The 24,804-nt window shown below is 34.8% G+C and overlaps 1 protein-coding gene across 1 annotated transcript in view; it reads right to left on the bottom strand.

The window, feature by feature from the left end:
• Positions 1–857: 857 nt before the first annotated feature.
• LOC123530304 (protein tyrosine phosphatase domain-containing protein 1-like) overlaps positions 858–24,804 on the bottom strand; it is a 44,325-nt gene continuing 20,378 nt past the window's right edge. The window contains exons 9-14 of the mRNA XM_053520917.1: positions 24,432–24,521; positions 23,985–24,048; positions 15,642–16,295; positions 11,555–11,656; positions 9,597–9,680; positions 858–7,756 (exon numbers count right to left, since the gene is read on the bottom strand). Of these exons, the coding sequence (XP_053376892.1) occupies positions 7,454–7,756; positions 9,597–9,680; positions 11,555–11,656; positions 15,642–16,295; positions 23,985–24,048; positions 24,432–24,521 (1,297 nt within the window). The 3' untranslated portion in view covers positions 858–7,453. The remainder of the gene's footprint in view (positions 7,757–9,596; positions 9,681–11,554; positions 11,657–15,641; positions 16,296–23,984; positions 24,049–24,431; positions 24,522–24,804) is intronic.

Below are 24,804 nucleotides of genomic sequence, written 5' to 3'. Positions count from 1 at the left end.
CCGATATAGATATTTACCATAAGTAAAACTGATCTTGAAAATAGGTTTCAAATTGAACAATTTTGGTTTGAGACATAGTTTGTTCATCTAGATAAGACTGTAGGTTGAACTATTAAGACAGTGTTTTGGGGAGTTTCATCCAAAAAGGCAAGTTATGTATAGAAGTTCTAGCCTAGGCTATTTCGCAGCACATTTTTTGTTTGTTTTATGCTCTTTGTTTGGTTTGTAACAATGAGCGACTTGTCTGATCCCTGGAAGTGTTTAGCCCATAATATAATACGTTTGAAAATAAAAAAGCAAGGTAGCCCCACTGGCATCATGATCAGAAAAAATCGTCATTGTACGTGTTATGCCCTATCCCTAGGTATAGTATGAAAACAATGGTCATGAACGAGATATTATACTAGCCAATTTCAATCGCATTTAAGTACCAACTGAGAAAATGTAAGGCAACTTCGTAAAAGTCCGACATTCAAGAAATTGTTTGGCTGAGTGGACACAAGCCATCTTTTTTCAAAAAATGTACAAGAAAATGTAATATAGATATTTCAAATCATCAAGAAAAAACCTATTGCCCAACAATAAAATCCTCCTACCGGATGAGACATTTATATAGGAACCAAACTTTTATATATTGAAACTATATTGAAGAACATGTATATTCTCCAAACAACCTTCCATATATAAGCCAGGTCTCATGAAAAAATCTTTACGTTGAATGTTTAAAAAATTATCTTTGGTGACTGAAGGAGGAACGGACACATGGTTAAAAGGGCTGATAAAAATAAAAACACTGAAAGGAGACTAATGAAAAGAAAACATCTCGATAAATGAATTTAAGAATAAAAAGATAACACTCTTGATAAATCAATTTATTAAGAATAAAAATACAACCATCTCAATAACAAGAAAATAAGAAAATTTTGATTGCTAACAGCAATATCAAAGTAACAGTAATTGATATGTTCTACATGCAAAATAACACAAGAAGACCCATGTAAGATGGACGGAAGGAAGCAAAGGCAGAATATTCATGATATTTCAAAGTTTAAAACTATAATTTCATATATTGTTCAAGAGGTGCAGCACAACAAAGTTTAAACACTAAAAAACAGCTACAGAATTGATTCTAAAAACAGCAAGTATAACGGTTGGCTGAAAAATGTATTCTAAAGTTTTTAAAAATTACTTTTTTCCCTGAATTTACACAGAAATCAAACAACCTTTAAAAGTGGTTGAAATCTAAAGAATGACAGTGAAAAAGTACTGTGCCGATTCATACTGCAGTTTCTCAGGGACACATAACTAAAGTTAGGCCTTTAAATAAACCCATTGGACAAATATTAGAACAATAAATTCAAAGATGCCATAATATGAAACGTCCATTGTTAATGCAATTCTAGAGGGAAAAAATGCAATTTTAGAGGAAAAATAAAGGTGAATCTAGTTGAATGTCACTTGGCTACAGTTACAAACATCCAAAATAAAACAAACAGGAGGAATGCTCCACAAGTCAACCTATTGTTTCAGAGACCAAATTTTAGACCATGGACAGATAGCCAATGACCGACTCCCATAAAAAAGAACCAACCTTATTAATACAGGCCTTGACTAAAATCTCCAAATCTGACTGATATCATTCTTATAATATTTTTAAATTCATTTAATAACTAGTTGTACTGAAAATCTCAGTTGGAATTTTAGAATATATTGATTGTAATTTTGTACTGAGCTCCTTAAAGAGTTTTCTAATTCCTTCGAAAAATTAGTTTTCTGGTGTATTCAATAGTGCACAGTATTTTGTCATTCTGTTATATTCAAATAAAAAAAGAAGAAACTTCAAAGAAAAAGCATTACAACTGCTTTAGATATTGCTATACATCTCATGTGCATCAGTCAAAGGATTGTTTGTTTGTTTTGGGTTTAACGCCATTTTTCAACAGTATTTCAGTCATGTAACGGTGGGCAGTTAACCTAACCAGTGTTTCTGGATTCTGTACCAGTACAAACCTGTTTTCCGCAAGTAACTGCCAACTTCCCCACATGAATCAGAGGTGGAGGACTAATGATTTCAGACAGAATGTCGTTTATCAAATAGTCACGGAGAACATACTCCCCGCCCGAGGATCGAACTCACGACCCCGCGATCCTTAGACCAACGCTCTACCTACTGAGCTAAGCGGGCGGGCTGTCAAAGGATTGTGCAAGTACATGCGACCGCCAGATGCTTTATGTGTCTGAACTGTTCTAAAAGAAATGTTCAATTCATATGAAAGGTATCAGGCAATTTCTGACAATTTAAGAAAATTATACACATATAAATCAATGCACTGAGATCTAAATCTCTCTACCAGTTTCACAATACATTGTATAGGGCACTTTAATATTAAAAAGGTTGATTTCTTTAACAAAATAAAAGAATGAAAGAAAAAGATAAAAATGTTGACAACAACATACATTTACAAGGTATCAATTTCTTAACAAAACATAGTAATGAAATGCTGTCAAACAACATGTATGAGTGTCAAATAAATAACATCAATAAATCAACAACAGATTAGGACGGCTGAGAAAGGCATTATGTAATATTAAGCACATTTTACAATCCATTCAACACAATCAAAATATGTGTAATGGAAGAAAAACAGGAATCTCAGTTTGAAATTTCAACCTGATGAATTACTTGAAAAGAAACTTCAAAATTTAATACACCATACTGTCTGGTTACATGAAATTAAAATCTGATAAACAACTATTTAAGTGTAAATATCGTATTACTGCATGGAACGTCATCCCTTACTTGACCTAACTGCCACATTGTTTCTTGCACATTCAACCTTTAGTCTGCTGGTGGCAAGTGACTCTGCCTTTGTGACCAGTGGAGACCAAGATCAGCCTGTGCATCTTGGTCTGCATTGTTCACTAGTCATTAAATTTTCAGTGAACACCCCCTTGTACCATAAGTGTTACTGCCCAAACTGAATGATGTACCAGTCCATTTTAGAAATTTAGCAGGGTAAAGGTTAATGCTCAAGCAGCATTCTTGGCAATTTATCCTCACACTTACTTACAAGAGCTCAATGGCCCAAAATATATCTTAGGACACAAAGAGTGCCAATGCTGGTATCAAGGTCATGAATGAATAACCTTACAGTTTTGACCAACTGTATAATCAAAAGGTATTTTATCTATTTTATTTCTTAATGATAATGTTATTGACAAAGAAAAGTTTTGCAAATAATAAGTCCACATAATATATGGTCTTATTATTTGCAAAGATGGATGGCAGAGTAACTGGTATGGATCATTCAAGAATGGAACACAAAGACAGACTGACAAACATATAAAGCACAAACCTGTATTTTCAACCACTGATAAATGTAAATAAGATTTCAGAATTTTGTACAAAATTAATCTAAAGTAACACCAAAAAATTCTTTACCTTTACCTTGCTAAATTTCTAAAATGGTCTAGTCTATCATTCAATTTGGGCAGTACCATTTATTATTTGAAAGGGTGTTCACCGAAAATCTACTGACTGAATAGCAAACATTGCAGACCATGATGTGCAGGCTGATCTTAGTCAGCACTGGTCACAAAGGCAGAATGACTTGCCGCCAGCAGGCTAAAGGTTAAATAATACTTTTTCAAAGAAAAATTAAGATTCAACATGTTACAGAATGCCAATTTTTAGAGTTTAGATTGATTTAAATAGAATAACAAAATTCATTTTCAATGAAATATGAAAGCCTGAAAAAAAATCTATTAATTCTACTGATACCATGCAACTTGATTTCTTTGTATAGAATTAATGTAATTATAATACTATTGAACAAGAGCACCGCCTTGCAGGTGCTGACACTCATCTGATTTTTTTGTATAATAGAAATATTGTCCTACCCATGATTTTCTAAGTCTAAAAAGGGCCATCATTCTTGCAAAAAGCAGGACAGAGTTATGTTTCTTGACGTATAGCGTCTGCTTATGATGGTGATAAACTGTTGCAAGTTTTAAAGCAACAGCTTTGATAGTTTATGAGAAAAGTTGACTTAAACATAATACTCAACCAAGAAAATGATTTTCTATGTCCAAAAGGGGCAATAATTATTGCAAAATGCAGGATGGAGTTATGTTTCTTGCTGTACAGGGTCAGCTTATGATGGTGAACATGTGTTGCAAGTTTCAAAGCAATAGCTTTGATAGTTTAAGAGAAAAAAATGACCTAAACATAAAACTTAACCAAGAATTTGATATTTTCTAAGTCCAAAAGGGGCCATAAATCTTATAAAAAGCAGGATGGAGTTATGTTTCATGCTGCACAGGGTCAGCTTATGATGGTGAACAAAAGTTGCAAGTTTTAAGGCAATAGCTTTGATAGTTTAGGAGAAAAGCTGACCTAAACATAAAACTTAACCAAGAAAACTGATTTTCTAAGTCCAAAAGGGGCAATAATTCTTGCAAAAAGCAGGATGGAGTTATGTTTCTTGATGTACAGGGTCAGCTTATGATGGTGAACAAGTGTTGCAAGTTTCAAAGCAATACCTTTGATAGTTTAGGAGAAAAGTTGACCTAAACATAAAACTTAACCAAGAAATCTGATATTTTCTAAGTACAAAAGGGGCCATAAATCTTGCAAAAAGCAGGATGGAGTTATGTTTCTTGCTATACAGGGTCAGCTTATGATGGTGAACAAGTGTTCCAAGTTTCGAGGCAATAGCTTTGGTAGTGTAGGAGAAAAGCTGACCTAAACATAAAACTTAACCAGGCAACGCCGACGCCGACAACCGCTCAAGTGATGACAATAACTCATCATTTTTTTTTCAAAAAATCAGATGAGCTAAAAATGAGGTTATACTAACAAGCTAATGTATAAACAAAGATAAAACCATTTATTACTTGTCACACAGTGAATTACTGATAAAGTGGAGTGTGGAATATTTCTGGTAATTTCGCTGAGAAAATGTTAAATATCAATTATCTTTTCAAAGAGTGAAAAAGTATCAAACATGTAACAGCTTGTTACAACAAATGAAGAAAAAACCCATAAAACAAAGAAAAAATTGTTTGTTTTACAGGTAGGTTACATCAAACTGAAACAATAAAAATCCTCTTATTTTTTATATCTAGATTTCTTCATGCTAAAAAAAAAACATAATAATAATGCAGCGGATGTATCTTGATTAAAATATATTAAAGACACAAAACAAAATACATTAATTTCTCAAAAATGTGTCACAAGTACCACCCAAATATTAAAACTAAAGAGATTCCTTCATGCATAAATGTTTAAAATATTTCCAATATAATACATGGAAAATGAAATCAGAGTCCAGTCCCAAAATTCTAGTATTTGATTGGTTGTTTCCTATCACACATTTGAAATTGACCAATGTAAAGACTGCAATCCTAGACTGGTCCCCTTATTCAGTTTCAGAATCTTTGGCCCTGCTAACTGGTAAAATCAGGCAAGTGATGGCTGACTTATTAAGGCAGTAATATAATGCAAATAATGTTTAAAATAACATTAAGAAAACACCCTGCCACTAAATCTATCCAATCTTTCTATGAATTTGAAATCCAGTTAATGTTAGTACAAAGCATTTCTATGGGTAAATGACATTCTCTGTACCTTTGTTTTAAGGAATGCTGCTGCAGAATGACTAAATTACCTAATACAGAGAACCTCAAATTGTAGATGTTTCACTTGGTAAGCATAGTACTTTCTTTTTAATCATATGCATGACATGTGTTGATAATGTTATATAACATACATCACTACTTTAAACTTCTGGTTCATTTTTAATTTCTTTCTTTTTTTCAGAGGTAGAACAGAATGCTCCATTTTAACTTTTAGTATGAATAGATGATAACAGAACTTTTGCAAAGCATCCTTGTCTAGCATTTATTTACTACTTGATTTTTTAAGCATTCATAAATGTTTGGAATGATTTCTATCTAAACTGATAATATATTCAACGCTACAATATGCTCAAAAAGGAGCATAAATCTCACACACTGGGGTATTATTAAATGTAAAAGTCATCTATCAGTGAACAAATATCATAAGACTAGTGCGCTGAGCTCAAGTAAGCACTTCCACACAGGAAAACTGAGATAAGCAGGGCAAAAAATGCTCTTTCCAGAAGGTAACAATTGCTCTCTTTAGGAGTTCAGCAGGGCAAAAACATTGTTCCTTCTAGGAGAGCATATATTAGTAGGGCAACAACTTTGATCCTTTCAGGAAAATAGTTTAATAGGGCAAAAACTTTCCTCTTCCTAAGAGAGCAGATATTAAAAGGGAAACAATTTGCTCCTTTCAGGAAAATTAAGGTTTGCAGGGCAAAAACTTTGCTCCTAAGGACAGCAGATGTTAGCTGTGCAAATATTTTGCTCTTTCCAAGAGTGCAAAGCTGAGGAAGGGCAACAAACTGCCCACGTATAAAACTGATTAAGATATGTTCTTTGAACAGCACAAATACAGCTACTTCAGGATACTGTCCAACAAAACAGTTTTGTAAGTTTACTTCCTGGAATTCTGCTAATTTTGTCATCTTTCCTGTTAAGTCACAGGCAATTTGATTTAGATTCCTAGATCCTTTTTCTCCTACATCAATGTCCTTGCTTTGTTACTTTATGTTTGGCAACAAGTTCTTCCTGGAGGTTATGGAAGAAATGAAATAATTTTTAATTTCTTTGCAAAGCATCCTTGTCTAGCATTTATTTACTACTAGATTTTTTAAGTATTCATAAATGTTTGGAATGATTTCTATCTAAACTGATAATATATTCAACGCTACAATATGCTCAAAAAGGAGCATAAATCTCACACACTGGGGTATTATTAAATGTAAAAGTCATCTATCAGTGAACAAATATCATAAGACTAGTGCGCTGAGCTCAAGTAAGCACTTCCACACAGGAAAACTGAGATAAGCAGGGCAAAAAATGCTCTTTCCAGAAGGTAACAATTGCTTTCTTTAGGAGTTCAGCATGGCAAAAACATTGTTCCTTCTAGGAGAGCATATATTAGTAGGGCAACAACTTTGATCCTTTCAGGAAAATAGTTTAATAGGGCTAAAAACTTTCCTCTTCCTAGGAGAGCAGATATTAAAAGGGAAACAATTTGCTCCTTTCAGGAAAATTAAGGTTTGCAGGGCAAAAACTTTGCTCCTAAGGACAGCAGATGTTAGCTGTGCTCCTAAGGACAGCAGATGTTAGCTGTGCAAATATTTTGCTCTTTCCAAGAGTGCAAAGAAGAGGAAGGGCAACAAACTGCCCATGTATAAAACTGATTAAGATATGTTCTTTGAACAGCACAAATACAGCTACTTCAGGATAATGTCCAACAAAACAGTTTTGTAAGTTTACTTCCTGGAACTCTGCTAATTTTGTCATCTTTCCTGTTAAGTCACAGGCAATTTGATTCAGATTCCTAGATCCTTTTTCTCCTACATCAATGTCCTCGCTTTGTTACTTTATGTTTGGCAACAAGTTCTTCCTGGAGGTTATGGAAGAAATGAAATAATTTTTCAGCCTCTACTGTTCTCATTACACCCCAGTGTTCTTTCTCATCAGACATATCACTGGTCCTATTCACCATAGCCCAGCTGTGGTTCGAATCTTCACTGTCATATGATACCCACTGATGTGTTAGATGAGATAGTAACTTTTCATATAAATTTACAAGTGTTTGCTCATTCAATGGCTTCAGCTTGGAGATCACTTTAACTAGGTATTCTATTGTGTATCTTATTCCCTGGAATATAGTAAAATAGGGTATAAAGCACTACAACAAGGTATTCCATTGTGTATCTTATTCCCTGGAATATAGTAAAATACAGTATAAAGCACAACAACAAGGTATTCTATTGTCTATCTTATTCCCTGGAATATAGTAAAATACGGAATAAAGCACTACATGAAGGTATTCTATTGTGCATCTTGTTCCCTGGAATATAGTAAAATACGGTATAAAGCACTTAAACAAGGTATTCCATTGTGTATCTTGTTCCCTGGAATATAGTAAAATATGGTATAAAGCACTACAACAAGGCACCCATTGTGTATCTTATTCCCTGGAATATAGTAAAATATGGTAAAAAGCACTACAACAAGGTATTCCATTGTGTATCTTATTCCCTGGAATATAGTAAAATACGGTATAAAGCACTACAACAAGGTATTCCATTGTGTATCTTATTCCCTGGAATATAGTACAATACGGTATAAGCACTACAACAAGGTATTCCATTGTGTATCTTATTCCCTGGAATGTAGTACAATACAGTATAAAGCACTATAACAAGGCATTCTACTGTGAATCTTGTTCCCTGAAATATAGTAAAGTACAGTATAAAGCATTCAACAAGCTATTTTATAGTAAATCCTGTTCCCTGAAATACAGGAAAAAACAATGTGTTAAGTGCTACAACAAGGTATTAATTGTGTATATTATTCCCTGGAATACGGTAGGAATAAAGTTCAAAAGCACTACAGTAAGGTATTAAACATCCATTTTATAATTTTATTAGGCAATTAGGTTCTATACCTGCAGTCCAAAAATGTTTGTGGAGTGGTTTTGTAATCACTTTGTAGATGTTACTGAACTTGACCTATCTGACCATAAAACAATATGTTGGGTTAAGCATCATGTTTCAACAATATTTCAGTTACATAACAGCTGTCAAAAAATTAGCATGTCTTGTTTCTGTGCCAGTACTAAATTGAAAATTTCTCCACATGAATCAGAGGTGGAGAACAAATGACTTCATACACACACAATAATCAATCTATGACCTCAGATAACAGAGACTAAAGCGTTTTTAAGTTACTGACAGGAACTGTGTTCACTTTCAAGGTCACTGTCACTTATATCTACCTAACCTAGTGACCCCTTAAGCAACAGAGGTCATTTACTAACCAAAAGTGATTATCCTTGCAAGTTTGAAAGCCATAGACCCAAGCATACTCTACTTATTAATTGTACTGGGCATTTCTGTGTTCTTACCTTTGAAGTTTTCTCCATTTACTTACAGGAAACCTTTTCAGTGTCAAGTTTACTGAGACCTTAAACTTTGACCTACTGACCCTAAAACAACAGGGGTCATTTGCTGACCACAGGAACTAATCCTGTGAAATTTGACATCTGTTTTTGTTTATTTTTGTTGGGTTTAACATCACATCAACACAATTATCGGTCATATGGTGACTTTCCAGCTTTGATGGTGGAGGAAAACCCCAAGTGCCCCTCCGTGCATTATTTCATCGCGAGCGGGCACCTGGGTAGAACCACTGACCTTCTGTAAGCCAGCTGTAGTACCAACCATTCACATACCTCTGAATAGTAATCACATGGTATACCAAAGAACTGATTAATTTGCCTACTAACTGACATGGGTAATACAATACACCTTCTTTCTCGAAGGGGGAGCATAAAAACATATCAAATCAACTGCTATGGTCATGTTGTATGGAAAAAATTGATGTATTGTTATAATGCTTACAAAATAATTAGTTCTTCATTTTAGTTTTGTGCAAGGCGGAATAAAAAACAGTGCTGTCTTTCACACTGGTAAGGTTTGTAATTGTATATTCACCTTTTCTACTTTCTGCAATCCCACAAGTGGTTCCTCTTCCCAATCCAGAAGTACATGAAGATCCTGTACTCTTAAAACTGGTTCCTGGCAATGACAAGAAATAAATAATGGTTTCAGGCAATGACACCAAGATATTAAATATAAACTGGTTCCTAGAAAATAACTAAGAAATGTTAACGACTGGTTCCCAGCACTGGAAAAAATATGTCTGATACTGGTTCTTAACAATGACAAGAGTTACAATGTGTATCACTAGCAAAATGACGAAAAATAATTCCTGGCCAATATATGAAATATACCACTATTTATCATTTTTTCAATGTAAAGAAGATTTAATAAGTATCACTAGCACACTATCACAATAACTGTAACAGACCATGATGGTGTGAAAGTCAACTACAGGCTCCTGGAAATGCAATAAAACCCTTTGAAAATGATTACCAGTGATAACAGAAACTATAACAAGAGCACAGCCTATGGGTGCCATCGCTCGTATGCAAGTGCTGGTCACTATGTAAGAAGAGTTATAGTTCAGAATTTCTAAGTATAAAAGTGCCTTAATTCTGATAAAATGCATATAAGAGTTATGGTTACTGGCCCACACAGTCACCTAATGATGATAAACAAGTAAGCAAAGTTTCAAAGCTGTAACTCTTTTAGTTTTGAGAAAAGGTGGACCTAAACAAACAAGAGCTGTCTGATGACAGCGCGCTCGACTATTCGAAGAATTGATTGAAGAATGGGGTCAAAATATTTCCACAGATATTCAGACAAAAGAAATAAATAGATTAGACAAACAATGTTCCTGTATTTCTTTGATTTCGATAAGTCTTGCTTTAAATGGCAATGTATGAGCCAATTTCAAAGTCCAAAAAGGGCCATAATTCAGTCAAAATAGTTATGTACTCTTGCCTACAGATAGAAATCATAATGATAAACAAGTGTTCAAAGTTTAAAAGCCATATGTCAAATAGTTTTGATAAAACATGGACTTGTATGAAAACAGAACCAATTTCAAAGTCCAAAAAGGGCCATAATTCAGCCAAAACAGATGACAGAGTTATGTACTCTTTCCCACAGATAGAGACTATTATACCAAACAAGTGATAAAAGTTTCAAAGCCATATGTCAAACACTTTACAAAAAATATGAACTGGTACGGAAAACTTAACTAAGATTTCTAAGTCAAAAAGGGCCATAATTCAGCCTAAATCCATGATGGAGTTATGTACTCTTGCCTATAACTGGATATGGTGATGGTAAACAGGTGTTGAAAGTTTCAAAGCTTTATCTCAAAAGACTTTGTCAAAATATGAACTGGTACGAAATACTAACCCAGATTTCTAAGTCAAAAAGGGCCATAATTCAGCCAAAATTCTTGATGGAGTTATGTGCTCTTGCCTATAACTGGACACGGTGATGGTAAACAAGTGTTGAAAGTTTCAAAGCTTTATCTCAAAAGACTTTGTCAAAATACGAACTGGTACGAAAAACTTAACCAAGATTTCTAAGTCGAAAGGGGCCATAATTCAGCCAAAATCCTTGATGGAGTTATATACTCTTGCCTATAACTGGCCATGGTGATGGTAAACAAGTGTTGAAAGTTTCAAAGCTTTTTCTTAAAAGACTTTGTCAAAATATGAACTGGTACGAAAAACTTAACCATGATTTCTAAGTCAAAAGGGGCCATAATTCAGCCAAAATCCTTGATGGAGTTATGTGCTCTTGCCTATAACTGGCCATGGTGGTGGTAAACAAGTATTGAAAGTTTCAAAGCTTTATCTCAAAAGACTTTGTCAAAATGTGGACTGGTACGAAAAACTTAACCAAGGTGTGACGCCGACGCCAACGCCGACGCCGTGGTGAGTAGGATAGCTCTACTTATTCTTCGAACGTACATACCTTGCTATTATTCAACATTCTTTATACCATATTACAAATTTTGATGAACTACACACCTTGAGTTGGTCCAGCCAGTCCCATAGAAGCAATCCTAGTACATGTGGATCTCCCTCAGTAACAATCTGTGTCCATGCATTATCTGTCTCATTCAATGCTTTCTGAAATAATAAAAAAAAAACAAGATCCAGACTCATCATGTTTTGCAAAAGTTCATTTACTGAAAACAGAGTAAATTCCAAATCATAGTTTCAAGTGAAACTATCATTCTGAACTTGAGAAACTATCTGAACAAATCTGACCACTACCAGAAGACTTCTGACCAAGTTTCATGAACACACAACAAGTAGCTTATGAGAAACAAGAGCTGTCAGTGGACAGCGCGCTCTACTATTCTCAGTGCTTGATAGTATAATATAAGCTATGAGTAAAACTTTAACATTACAATAAGCATATTCTAAGTGGAAAAGGGGCCATAATTCAGTCAAAATGCTTGATAGAGTTGCCTCCTCCTTTTTACAGACTGGGGTCAAGATGGTGAACAAGTATGCAAAATATGAAAGCAATATTTCAATGGACTTTGAAAATATTTGGGGTGGTACACAAACTTTAACATTTGTGTGACGCTAACGCCCACGCTAACACTAACGCTCACGCCGACGCCGGGGCGAGTAGGATAGCTCCCCTATTCTTCGAATAGTCGAGCTAAAAATCATCTTAAGTTTTTTTTCTCTAGTTTTAGTTCAGGTTTCCCCCTCAGTGCCATCAAGCATATTCATCTGAACAAATATGACAAACAAGGATGCTTCTGACCAAAATTGTTGAACATTATCAAGAAATTCACAAGAAGATGACATTTAATGGTTTATATGATTTTTAGGTCTGTTAACCACAAAGTCCACAATCAAGCAGAACCATTTGGACAAAACTGTGAAAGGTCCATCCAAGTATGCTTCTGACTGGAATACACCCACAAGCAGGTTTATGCCATGAAGTTGTTCAAAGTTTTGTTTTCAATTTTTACCCTTTGCTTAGTGGTGTCTAGCTGAATCATTTGAACAAACTCGAGAAAGTCCATGCAAGTATGCTTTCAAGCAACTTTAAAGGAACATCGATCAAGCAGTTCATGAGAAGACTACAGTTTTTAAAAGTGAAAAGTGACTCATGGACGTCAGATGGACAACAAACACACTCACAAAAGTTCAACAATACATCTTCGGTTAAGGTGAGCTAAAACGGAAAAGTATATTGGCTAAAAATTTTGAAAATTTTCTATTACCTCCAATTTGAATAATTTGGTTAAAAAAACATTCAAAAGAACTTATAACAAGAGCTGTCCATAAGACAGCGTGCTCGACTTTTCTCAGTGCTTGACTCTGAATTAGAGCTTTGCCAGTAAAAAAAATTCTAAGTTAAAATGGGACATAACCTGTCAAAATTCAAATCAGAGTTATGGGAATTGTGTCTCCTGGTGTACACTTTGATAGTAAATAACTATTTTGAGTTTCAAGTCAAAAGCTTTAACAGTAACAGAGATATTTGACTTTTAACAAAAAATTCTAAGTTAAAAAGGGGCATAATTCTGTCAAAATTCAAACCAGAGTTATGGATATTGTTTCTCCTGGTGTAGACTTTGATGGTAAATAAGTATTTTAAGTTTCAAGTCAAAAGCTTTGATAGTAACAGAGATATTTGACTTTATCAAAAACTTTAACCAAAAATTCTAAGTTAAAAAGGGGCATAATTCTGTCAAAATTCAAACCAGAGTTATGGGAATTGTGTCTCTTGGTGCAGACTTTGATTGTATATAGCTATTTTGAGCTTCAAGTCAAAAGCTTTAATAGTAACAGAGATATTTGACTTTATCAAAATTTTTAAAAAAAAATCTAAGTTAAAAAAGGGCATAATTCTGTCAAAATTCAAACCAGTGTTATGGGAATTGTGTCTCTTGGTGCAGACTTTGATTGTATATAGCTATTTTGAGTTTCAAGTCAAAAGCTTTAATAGTAACAGAGATATTTGACTTTATCAAAATTTTTAAAAAAAATTCTAAGTTAAAAAGGGGCATAATTCTGTCAAAATTCAAACCAGAGTTATGGGGATTGTTTCTTCTGGTGTAGACTTTGATGGTAAATAAGTATTTTAAGTTTCAAGTCAATAGCTTTGATAGTAACAGAGATATTTGACTTTATCAAAAACTTTAACCAAAAATTCTAAGTTAAAAAGGGGCATAATTCTGTCAAAATTCAAATCAGAGTTATGGGGTTGTTTCTCCTGGTGTAGACTTTGATAGTAAATAACTATTTTAAGTTTCAAGTCAATAGCTTTGATAGTAACAGAGATATTTGACTTTATCAAAAACTTTAACCAACGGTGACGCCGACGCCGGGGCGAGTGCAATAGCTCTACTTTTTCTTCGAAAAGTCGAGCTAAAAACAACAAAAGCTGCAAAGATATGCTTGAATTTAAATCACCAGTACCAGAAAAAAATAGAAATAGAAATAAATAGAACAAGAGGGCCAAGATGGCCCCAGGTCGCTCACCTGAGAAACACACCATAACAGTGTAAACATGTCTGACCAATGATTTCATAAAAACAAATATCCTGACCAATTTTCATAAAGATTGGACCAAAAATCTTGAGGGTAAACAAGTATTTTCTTTGATTTGACCTAGTGACCTACTTTTTGACCCCACATGACCAAGATTCATGCTTGTCCAAGATTCCATAAAAACAAACATTCTGACAAAGTTTCAGGAAGAATGAAAAAAAGTGACCTTTAGAGTGTATACAAGCTTTTCCTTTGATTTGACCTAGTGATCTAGTTTCTGGCCCCACGCGACCCACATTCGAAATTATCCAAGATGTTAAACATCAATATAAACATTTGACCAAATTCCATGAAGATATGGTAATGAATGTGGCCTCTAAAGTGTTATCAAGCTTCTCCTTTGATTTGACTGGATGACCTAGTTTTTGACCCACAATGACCCAGATTCAAATCTGACCTAGAAGTCATCAAGATAAACATTGTGATCAAATTTCATGAAGATCCAGTGTAAATTGCAGCCCCTATTGCATAGACAAGGTTTTTCTTTGTCTTTGATCTGACCTTGCGACCTAGCTTTTGACCACAGATTACCCATATTCAAACTTGACCTAGATTTCATCAAGGCAGCCATTCTGACTAAATTTTATTAATATCCAGTGCAAAATGCAGCCCCTATTGCTTACAAAAGGTTTTTCTTTGACTTGAGCAGGTGACCTAGTTTTTGACCCCAGATGAGCCATATTCAAACTTGACCTAGATTGCATTCAAACCAACATTCTGATAAAATTTCATGAAGATCAGGTGTAAAATGCAGTCCCTACTTGACCTAAATTTCATCAAGGCAATCATTCGGACTAATTTTTATGAATATCCAGTGCAAAATGCAGCCCTTATTGCGTACACAAGGTTTTTCTTTAGTTTGACCGGTTGACCTAGTTTTTGACCCTAGATAACCCATATTCAAACTCGACCTAGATTTGATCCAAACATTCTGATCAAATTTCATGAAGATCTGGTGTAAAATGCAATCCCTATTGCATACACAAGGTTTTTCTTTGATTCGACCTAGTGACCTAGTTTTTAACCCCAGATGACCCATATTCCAGCTTGACTTAGAATTCATCAAGGCAATCATTCTGACCAAAATTCATGAAGATCATTTGAAAAATACAGCCTCTATAGCACACACAAGGTTTTTCTTAGATTTGACCTAGTGACCTAGTTTTTGACCCCAGATAACACATATTCAAACTTGGCCTAGATTTCATCAAGGCAATCATTCTGACCAAAATTCATGAAGCTCAATTGAAAAATACAGCCTCTATTGCATACACAAGGTTTTTCTTTGATTTGACCTAGTGACCTAGTTTTTGACCCCAGATAACCCATATTCACACTTGGCCTAGATTTCATCAAGGCAATTATTCTGACAAAATTTCATGAAGATCAATTGAAAAATACAGCCTCTATCGCATACACAAGCTAAATGTTGACAGACAGACAGACGACAGACAGACAGACAGACAGATGACAGATGCCGGACATCGAGCGATCACAAAAACTCACCTGAACTAAAAAAGCAAAGATGTAATACCTGCAAGTCATTGGCTCTGTCTCTAACATAGGATTCTATTTTATTTGCAGATAGAGAATAGCCAACAGCTTGTACATGATCCTCGGACATATCTGCAGTCATTGACTGATCTATACTCCAACAACCAGTACCAGCCACGGACGTGTTCTCACTTCCTGGAGAAACCGATCGTCCATTTGATCTACTACTAGAGTCAGCACTTCCCTGAGCTCTACTGCTAGCATTCACAGATGATTTTATATCCACTGTGCTGTTACCAAAAATAATCGAATCATCATCATCCTCTTCATCACTCACTCCTGGTGTTTTCATTTGTAAACCACTGTTAGAACTAGCAACAGACTGATTCTCTGTATCGTCAAGAACTGATAAAAATTTATCATCGGTTAAGTCCTCCATGCTTACACTCTTATACCTAGTGCGCACGGCTGCCAATGAACGTTTGTATCGCCGCTTTCCATTTGTTAACGAGTCTTTCGATGAACTCTGCTGTACTGGTGTTACTGAGCCATCATGTGAAGCCTTTGACACACTGGAGAACATATTCTTCATATTCATCACTGACTGCTGTTTTGTATCTTTCTCAAATTGTCGTCGTAATGAACTTCCTTTCTTGGCAAGCTCTAACAACCTCTCACACACTGTATAGATAATCTAAAATGGAATATGTAATCATAAAAAAAGACTCATTGCCTATAACTATGTTACTGTAGATCGGGTCATGTTTGTTTCATTTCTTTATGAGATTGTGATACATAACAGACATGCTTATTATGCCTGTCATAGCAAAAATAATACCATCACAAACAAGATAGAATCCACAGTACTGAATACTGAACTGAAAACACACAGGTCAGTATAGATCCATGTTTTGAAAATGCTATAAACTTCTTACCAAAATAATACTTATAGACATTTTTTGGTCTATTTTTTTTTTCAGTACAAGTAAGATTAAAATTTTAAAAGTTCAATACTGTCACCAAGTTTCAAGAAAATCTGAGATATATGTTAGATAGCTTGTGATTTATAGGATACTTCATTCTTAATTAACAACTATATATCTTTGGAATGTAAACATCTTACTCCGGACTGTACAGCTGACATATCTCTTTGAACAAAACAGCTAAATCTTTGAGCACACATACCCAGACACAAGGGTTCAAACAAACTATTTCCTGCTGGCCAGCACTGTGGCTTGAGCTACATTAAAAATCTCTTTTTCCAACTTCTTTTCAGCAAATATTAAAATAACCATAGAATAGGCATAGTTTACACCTTTTAAATAAATGCCACAATATAATAGTATTGTTTAACTATCTGTACTAGCCAAATGAAGGGAATAAACTTGTCTGCGTGCATGTACCAAATGTGCAGACAATCTTGTTCATTTCTCTAAGTATAAAACATGTTGTTTTTCTGAATCATGATTTCAAAATAAAAGAGCTTATACTGAGTTCACACTTCCCAAATTCAAAATGTTTTGTATTTAATCTATATGGCTTGGTACTTTATAACTGCGGTGTAACATGTACATATGCCCTGTTCTGTCAAAATGCTGTGAACAATCGGTAACAAATCATGTAACTGAGTTGAGAAAAAAGAGTTTTCAAGTAACAATCACACAGACACTATAACCATTATCATTCATTTTAATCTAAAATTTACTTGAGCCACTTAACCACTTGAGCCATTTGCTACATTTCAGTCATTTTCTTCTATTTCACGAAAGTGGCTAGAACTTCTTATATAACTCTTAAAATTAATCCATTTTTATCTTAAAAAAATTAATTCTGTATTTGCTGTACTGGAAGTGGCTCAAATATGTGTTTCTGTCTTTGTGACCCCTGTATGTATATTCATATAAGTGTTTCTTAGCATGAGCATTTCCTTCTTCGCATTTAAATGGTTAGAGTCTGTCATTAAGAATATGATAGGCTATATCTGTTTTTTTCATCACTTGCCTCATTTTAGTTGTCAGTAATTTAAAATAAAGATAAAACCAAAGAGGTACAGTGATTTCTAAGCAGAATTACTGGGTGTAAAATAGAAACAAGAGCTGCCAGTGGACAGCGCGCTCAACTATTCTCAGTCCTTGATAGTATAATATAAGCAATGAGTAAAACTTTAACATTACAATAAGCACATTCTAAGTCGAAAAGGGGCTATAATTCAGTCAAAATGGTCGATAGAATTGCCTCCTCCTTTTTACAGACTGGGGTCATGATGGTAAACAAGTATGCAAAATATGAAAGCAATATCTCAATGGACTTTGAAAATATTTGGGGTGGTATGCAAACTTTAACATTTATTCTAAGTCGAAATGGGGCCATAATTCAGTCAAAATTCTTGATACAGTTGACTCCTCCTTTTTACAGACTGGGGTCATGATGGAAAACAAGTATGCAAAATATGAAAGCAGTATCTCAATGGACTTTGAAAATATTTGGGGTGGTACGCAAACTTTAACATTTATTCTAAGTCCAAAAGGGGCCATATTTCAGTCAAAATGCTTGATAGAGTTGCCTCCTCCTTTTTACAGACTGGGGTCATGATGGTAAACAAGTATGCAAAATATGAAAGCAATATCTCAATGGACTTTGAAAATATTTGGGGTGGTACGCAAACTTTAACATTTGTGTGACGCTCACGCCGACGCCGGGGCGAGTAGGATAGCTCCCCTATTCTTAGAATAGTCGAGCTAAAAAACTGTATCTGTGCTAGTCACACAGTAAACATTATAAAAATTAAATTACCTTAAGTTTTTATAGCACCGCCATTCGGGTGCAGATGCTCATCTGATTTTTTTGTCTCTGTATAATATTTTCTAAGTACAAAAAGGGCCATACTTCTTGCAAAAAGCAGAAGGGAGTTATGTTTCTTGCTGTACAGAGTCAGCTTTTGATGATGAACACATGTTGCAAGTTTTAAAGCAATAGCTTTGATAGTTTAGGAGAAAAGCTGACCTAAACACAAAACTTAACCAAGAAATCTGACTTTGTAAGTCTACAAGGGGCCATATTTCTTGCAAAAAGCAATGCAGAGTTATGGTACTTGCTGTGCAGTGTCAGCTTTTAATGGCAAATAACTGCTCCAAGTTTTAAAGCAATAGCTTTGACTATTAAAGAGAAAAGTTGACCTAAAAGCAAACTTAACCAAGAAATCTGATATTTTCTAAGTCCAAAAGGGACCATGATTCTTGCAAAAAGCAGGATGGAGTTATGTTTCTTGCTGCACAGAGTCAGCTGTTGATGGTGAACAAGTGTTGCAAGTTTTAAAGCAATAGCTTTGATAATTTAGTAGAAAAGCTGACCTAAACTTAAAACTTAACCAGGCAACACCAACACTAATGCCAACACTGATCAAGTGATGACAATAACTCATCTTTTTTTTTTTTTTCAAAAAATCAGATGAGCTGAAAATGGTCTGAACTGAATCTGAACCAATGGTAACTTGCGTAGAAGTCAGAGAGCTTACCACTATGCTACTGTGCCATTGGTTAACTATATTGGTTATTTGAATTAATGGAGATATTTTCAGAATACAAATATCATATATTAAAATAACGAAAATGCTAAATCTCAAATATGAGTGCTAGGTCAATACTTCTGAACAATACCATCTTAGCTAGAACTTATTAGTAGATCAGACTTTGCAGAATAAGTGTTCACATGAATTTTAGCAGGAACTATCTGGCCTGGTTAATATAGATTATTGAACTGACAGTTTCACCATAATTTTACCATGAGAAAACCAACATAGTGCATTTGCGACCAGCATGGATCCAGACCAGTCTGTGCATCCATGCAGTCTGGTCAGATTCCATGCTGTTCGCTAACGGTTTCTCTAATTTTGCAATAGGCTTTGAAAGCGAACAGTATGGATTCTGACCAGACTGTGCGGATGTGCAGGCTGGTCTGTATCCATGCTAGTCGCAAATGCACTTTGTTGGTTTTCTCATGGTGCGGCTCATTTTACCATGATTTAAAGATTCATTTTCAACCTTCAGCATATAGCCTAAAACAAAACATCTGTCAAGCAGCATTCAAGATAAACAAGAGCTGTCCGTAAGACAGCCAAGCTCGACTATTCGAAATATTGTCACAGAAGCAGGAAATTATTACCCAAAATGTTAAATATCAAAAGAGTTTTAAGTTCGAAAGGGGACATAATTTGACCAAAATACATATCAGAGTTATGGGACTTGATGCTATCAACTAGTTTTATAACCCCGAAGAAACATGTTAAGTTTCAATTCAATATCTGCATTAGTTTTGGGGATAGTAACTTGCATGTAAAACTTTAACCAGAATTTTCTAAGTCCAAAAGGGGGCATAATTTGCTCAAAATACATGTTAAGAGTTATGGAACTTGACCCAGTGAGGTTGGTAATTGACCTAGAAAAACAATAAATAAGTTTCAAAGCTATATGCCTTTTGGTAACAGCTGTATGTACTTGCTCGCAAAACTTTAACCAGGATTTTCTAAGTCCAAAAGGGGGCATAATTTGCCCAAAATACACGTCAGAGTTATGGGACTTGGTGCTATCAACTAGTTTAATAACCCGGAAGACACATGTGAAGTTTCAATTTAATATCTGTTGTAGTTTTGGAGAGAGTTACTTGCATGTAAAACTTTAACCAGGATTTTCTGAGTCCAAAAGGGGGCATAATTTGGCCAAAATACATGTCAGAGTTATTGGACTTGACCCAGTGAGGTAGGTAATTGATCTAGAAAAAGAAAAAATAAGTTTCAAATCTATATGCCTTTTAGTAATAGCTGTATGTACTTGCACGCAAAACTTTAACCAGAATTTTCTAAGTCCAAAAGGGGGCATAATTTGGCCAAAATGAAGGTCAGAGTTATGGGACTTGGTGCTATCAACTAGTTTTATAACCCCGAAGACACATGTGAAGTTTCAATTCAATATCTGCATTAGTTTTGGAGATAGTAACTTGCATGTAAAACTTTAACCAGAATTTTCTAAGTCCAAAAGGGGGCATAATTTGCTCAAAATACATGTTACAGTTATGGAATTTGACCCAGTGAGGTTGGTAATTGACCTAGAAAAAGAATAAATAAGTTTCAAAGCTATATGCCTTTAAATGATAGCTGTATGTACTTGCATGCAAAAACTTAACCAAGGTGTGACGCCGACGCCAGGGTGAGTAGAATAGCTAGACTATTCTTCGAATAGTCGAGCTAAAAAGGAAATAAAAGCAAACAATATGAACTCAATCATGAACCACTCATTACGGAATAATTGTACCTTAGCAAAATTTACTACTTTCTATCTTCCTTTTAACTGATTTAGCATAATATTCCCTTAGTAATGTCCCCAGATGATGCTACATTTGTAAGAGCAGGGGGCATTTATCAAGGCGCATTTTTGTATGTTTTTTTTTTAAATTTTTTTTTTTTCAGTAAATATCAACCATAAATCAAACTTCTAATGAATGAATTTAACAATTATGGCACTGCCATAGTGCTGGCACAGGGATCCGTAACATGCTATGATAGAGGGGAAAAATTTCTTTTAAATGTTTTTTTTAAATGAAATTCAAGAACTTATATGTAAAAAAAAATCACACATAGACCATATATAAGTCTCTTAAGGTCAAAGCATTCAGTGTTTGAACATGAGTCATTTTAAGTTTCGATGTCACTGTGACATTGACTTGATGCACTGACAACCCCTGTGACCCCCTCCCCCAGCACAAAAATGAATCAAAGGGATCATCTACTGACCACAGGCAATCATCCTACAAAGACTGACAACTGCAGGCCAAAAGGTTCTTTAGTTATTGAGTTGAAACCATTTTCAGTAGCAAGTTCAGTAAAACCTTGACCTTTGGCATATCAACCCCTAAAACAATAGGGCTCATCTACAGACCATCTGCAATCATCCTCTGAACTGAAGACTGAAGGCTTAAACTTTCTATAGTTATTGAGACAGAAGTGTTTTCACTGTCGAGGTCACTGTGACCTTGGCCTTAGTCCTACTGACCCCAAAAAACAATAGTGCTCATCAAAGTACCACATGCAATGACCCTATGAAGTTTGACAGCTGCAGGCTTAACAAGTGTTTTATAGTTATTGAGTGGAAACTGTTATCAGTTCCAAGGTCATTGTAACCTTGACCTTTGACCTACTGATCCAAAAATCAATAGGGGCCACCTAATGACCACAGGCAGTCATTCTATGAAGTTTCACCATTGTGAAAGCAAGCATTCTCTAGTCATTGATCTAAAATGAAATGGTCTACCGACTGACCAACCTACAGACAAGGAGCAAAATAATATATTCCCTCTTCTCTGAAGCAGGGCATAACCAAATATTTCTTTTGTCAAAATTTGTTAGGATTATATTAAATATCTATATAAATAAATCTATATAAAAAAAAACAGAGGTAAGGAAACTACAGGAATATTATACTCTAAATATAGGAGCAGGTATACTAGTAAAAGGTTACTATACAGCCTGCAATGTGCCTTCTGGACATAATGGCACATCTAGTGCAATGATGACCTAAATGGCTTTAGTCCTCAGTCCACTATGTAACAAGGTGTGCCACTGTGGCTAGGAGGCACAAACCAGCCATTTACTGACTATTTTATTATACACATTACTGACGCTGATGTCAGAATACGCTGACGTACCACCAGGGACCTGAGGTATGCCAATTTCAGTCGAGCAAATCAAATAATATTTGTGTAATTTTATTATAAATTAGTTACTATTTATAGTAAGGTATATGATAAACACATCTATGTATGAGTATGTGAACAACATGTATACACGCAGGATCACAATACACTTGTGTATATAAATGGCTACTAAACTAAATGATGCAGTACTGTATAAGACATAATATACCTTCCTTGTCCTACATGCGGTCTGGAAGTTAAATAGTGATACACAACAATTGAGAAGACTGGCCTTATGGGATGTGAACAGCATGCAAAAAATGATACCAGTATGTTTCAATGACACAATTCTTGCTTTGTACACTGACGTCAGCTATTTCTTTTTTTTACATATTGATTTTTCCTTACACTGCGATATCCAATGCTAGTAACTATGTATGTGAACTCTCTTTTTATAATTTTGTTTAATTTTGAGATACTGTCTCTAACAATGTGGACAGGTTATTTTTCAACTGCAAAAATACCTTCAAAGTTTGAAAGCATTTATATATGTTTTTATAATCATACAAAAAAAATAATGAGACTGTTGCCAAGCTTAGAAATACTGAGCGAATTATGTGACATCTGTCCTAAATTACAGATTGCTCAAATTTTAAGCAGCAGGTCGAGTTCAGGCAAATAAACTTCAGCTGTATATCATAATATTATCATTATTTTCATAGCGGTTGTGGCTTGTTCATTTTGTAATGAATAAGAACATTTCTATAGAAAAGGATTGATTAGACGGACAGCAACATTAACCTTCATAACACAACACTTTGAGATGACATAAATTGTTTCAAGATTAATGAAGAGATAGATAAATATATAGTACACATTCCAAATGACAATATGAACCACGCCATGAGAAAACCAACAAAGTGGGTTTGCGACCAGCATGGATCCAGACCAGCCTGCGCATCCACGCAGTCTGATCAGGATCCATGCTGTTCACTTTCAAAGCCTATTGCAATTAGAGAAATCATTAGCGAACAGCATGGATCCTGACCAGACTGCGCAGATGCGCAGGCTGGTCTGGATCCATGCTGGTCGCAAAGCCACTATGTTGGATTTCTCATGGCACGGCTCATATTGTGTCTCTCATGCATATTGAAATTCTTCTGTTAGATTCCCATAATCTGTATCAATGTTTTAGTGAATTACAGTACACACCATTCTAAAGGTTTACAAATGGTACTGTGCAAACAGAATGACAGACCAGTTCATTTTAGAAATTTAGCAGGTTAACGTTTCTATAGCAATCCATTCACAATTAAAGTCTTAAAGATTTTTTAGTGTTAAAACTGGCTGAAATTTACACTCATTCAATATGGAAGTCTTGTTTTGACAATAAATTCAAAACAAACCTAGATATTCAAAAATTTTAAACACTTCCAATTACCATCCTTGCTGTTCTTTAGACTGATGTATAATATCCATGCTACTGTCATATTGACGAGAATTCAGGGAAAACCCATGTTACAGAAAAGGCAGATCAAACAGTACAAGATATCTTAGTTTATTCCTTACCCTGCTGAATTTCTAAAATGAACTTGTCCATCTTTCAATATGGACAGTACCATTAACTGTTATTGATAATATTCATGCAATCCTTTATTCAAAGAAACATTCATGCAACAATTTTCTTACAAATGGATACATTCATGCCATATTTTTTGTCAAATATTATCATACTCATGCAATCTTTTGTCACAAATGTATACCTAGAAATGTTTGTAACAGCAATATATTGTGCTTTTCCATTGACAGACATTGTTAAATGTTCATATCCCAACAATTGTATTATAATATTAGATGTAGCTACTGACAATTTCACACTACCTAGGTCTGCAAACACTCAGTTTGCAGTTTTGAAAAGCCCTTAAAAAGCACACACTAAGTTCTGTTCTTACAGTAATATTCATGCAAAATTTTTCTGTCGATGATACACTTGCTAAAGCTGACATCTGCTAAATATTCTTGCCATCTTTTGAAAATTTAATGCCAAATCTTGCAAACAGCGATCAGAATCTTTCAAACAAAAATTTATATTATTGTCAACAGTAAAAACAGTTATACCACACATATTTTGTCAATATGATATTACCTGGAGGCATATACCACTCGGAATGGTCTCAGGTACTGCTCAAACTCCTCTATAACCTGCATCTGTTGTCTCGTCTGGATAGAATTTGGCCTGAAATTTGATTTTATTCAGCTTTTAACTCTATTCTTTTCAACAGTACTTCATTTAATTATATGTAATGGCAAACAATTAACCCAACCAGTGTACCTGTACTACTTGTTTTCCACAAATATTTTACAACTTTCCCACATGAATCAGAGGTGGGAGAAGAGTCACTAAAGACACACCATATTTCTTCAATACTATCAAAAAGTACAAATCAATGTTAACAAACAAACAGTCCCTTGCTGTTTTTTAATCAATTTTGATGCCCATCATGTTAGTGAGCTTCATC

The sequence above is a fragment of the Mercenaria mercenaria genome, chromosome 13 (genome assembly GCF_021730395.1).
Source record: "Mercenaria mercenaria strain notata chromosome 13, MADL_Memer_1, whole genome shotgun sequence".
NCBI classification, from domain to species: domain Eukaryota; kingdom Metazoa; phylum Mollusca; class Bivalvia; order Venerida; family Veneridae; genus Mercenaria; species Mercenaria mercenaria.
The sequence above is the reverse complement of the archived record's forward strand: the minus strand, read 5'-3'. Positions and strand labels throughout refer to the sequence as shown.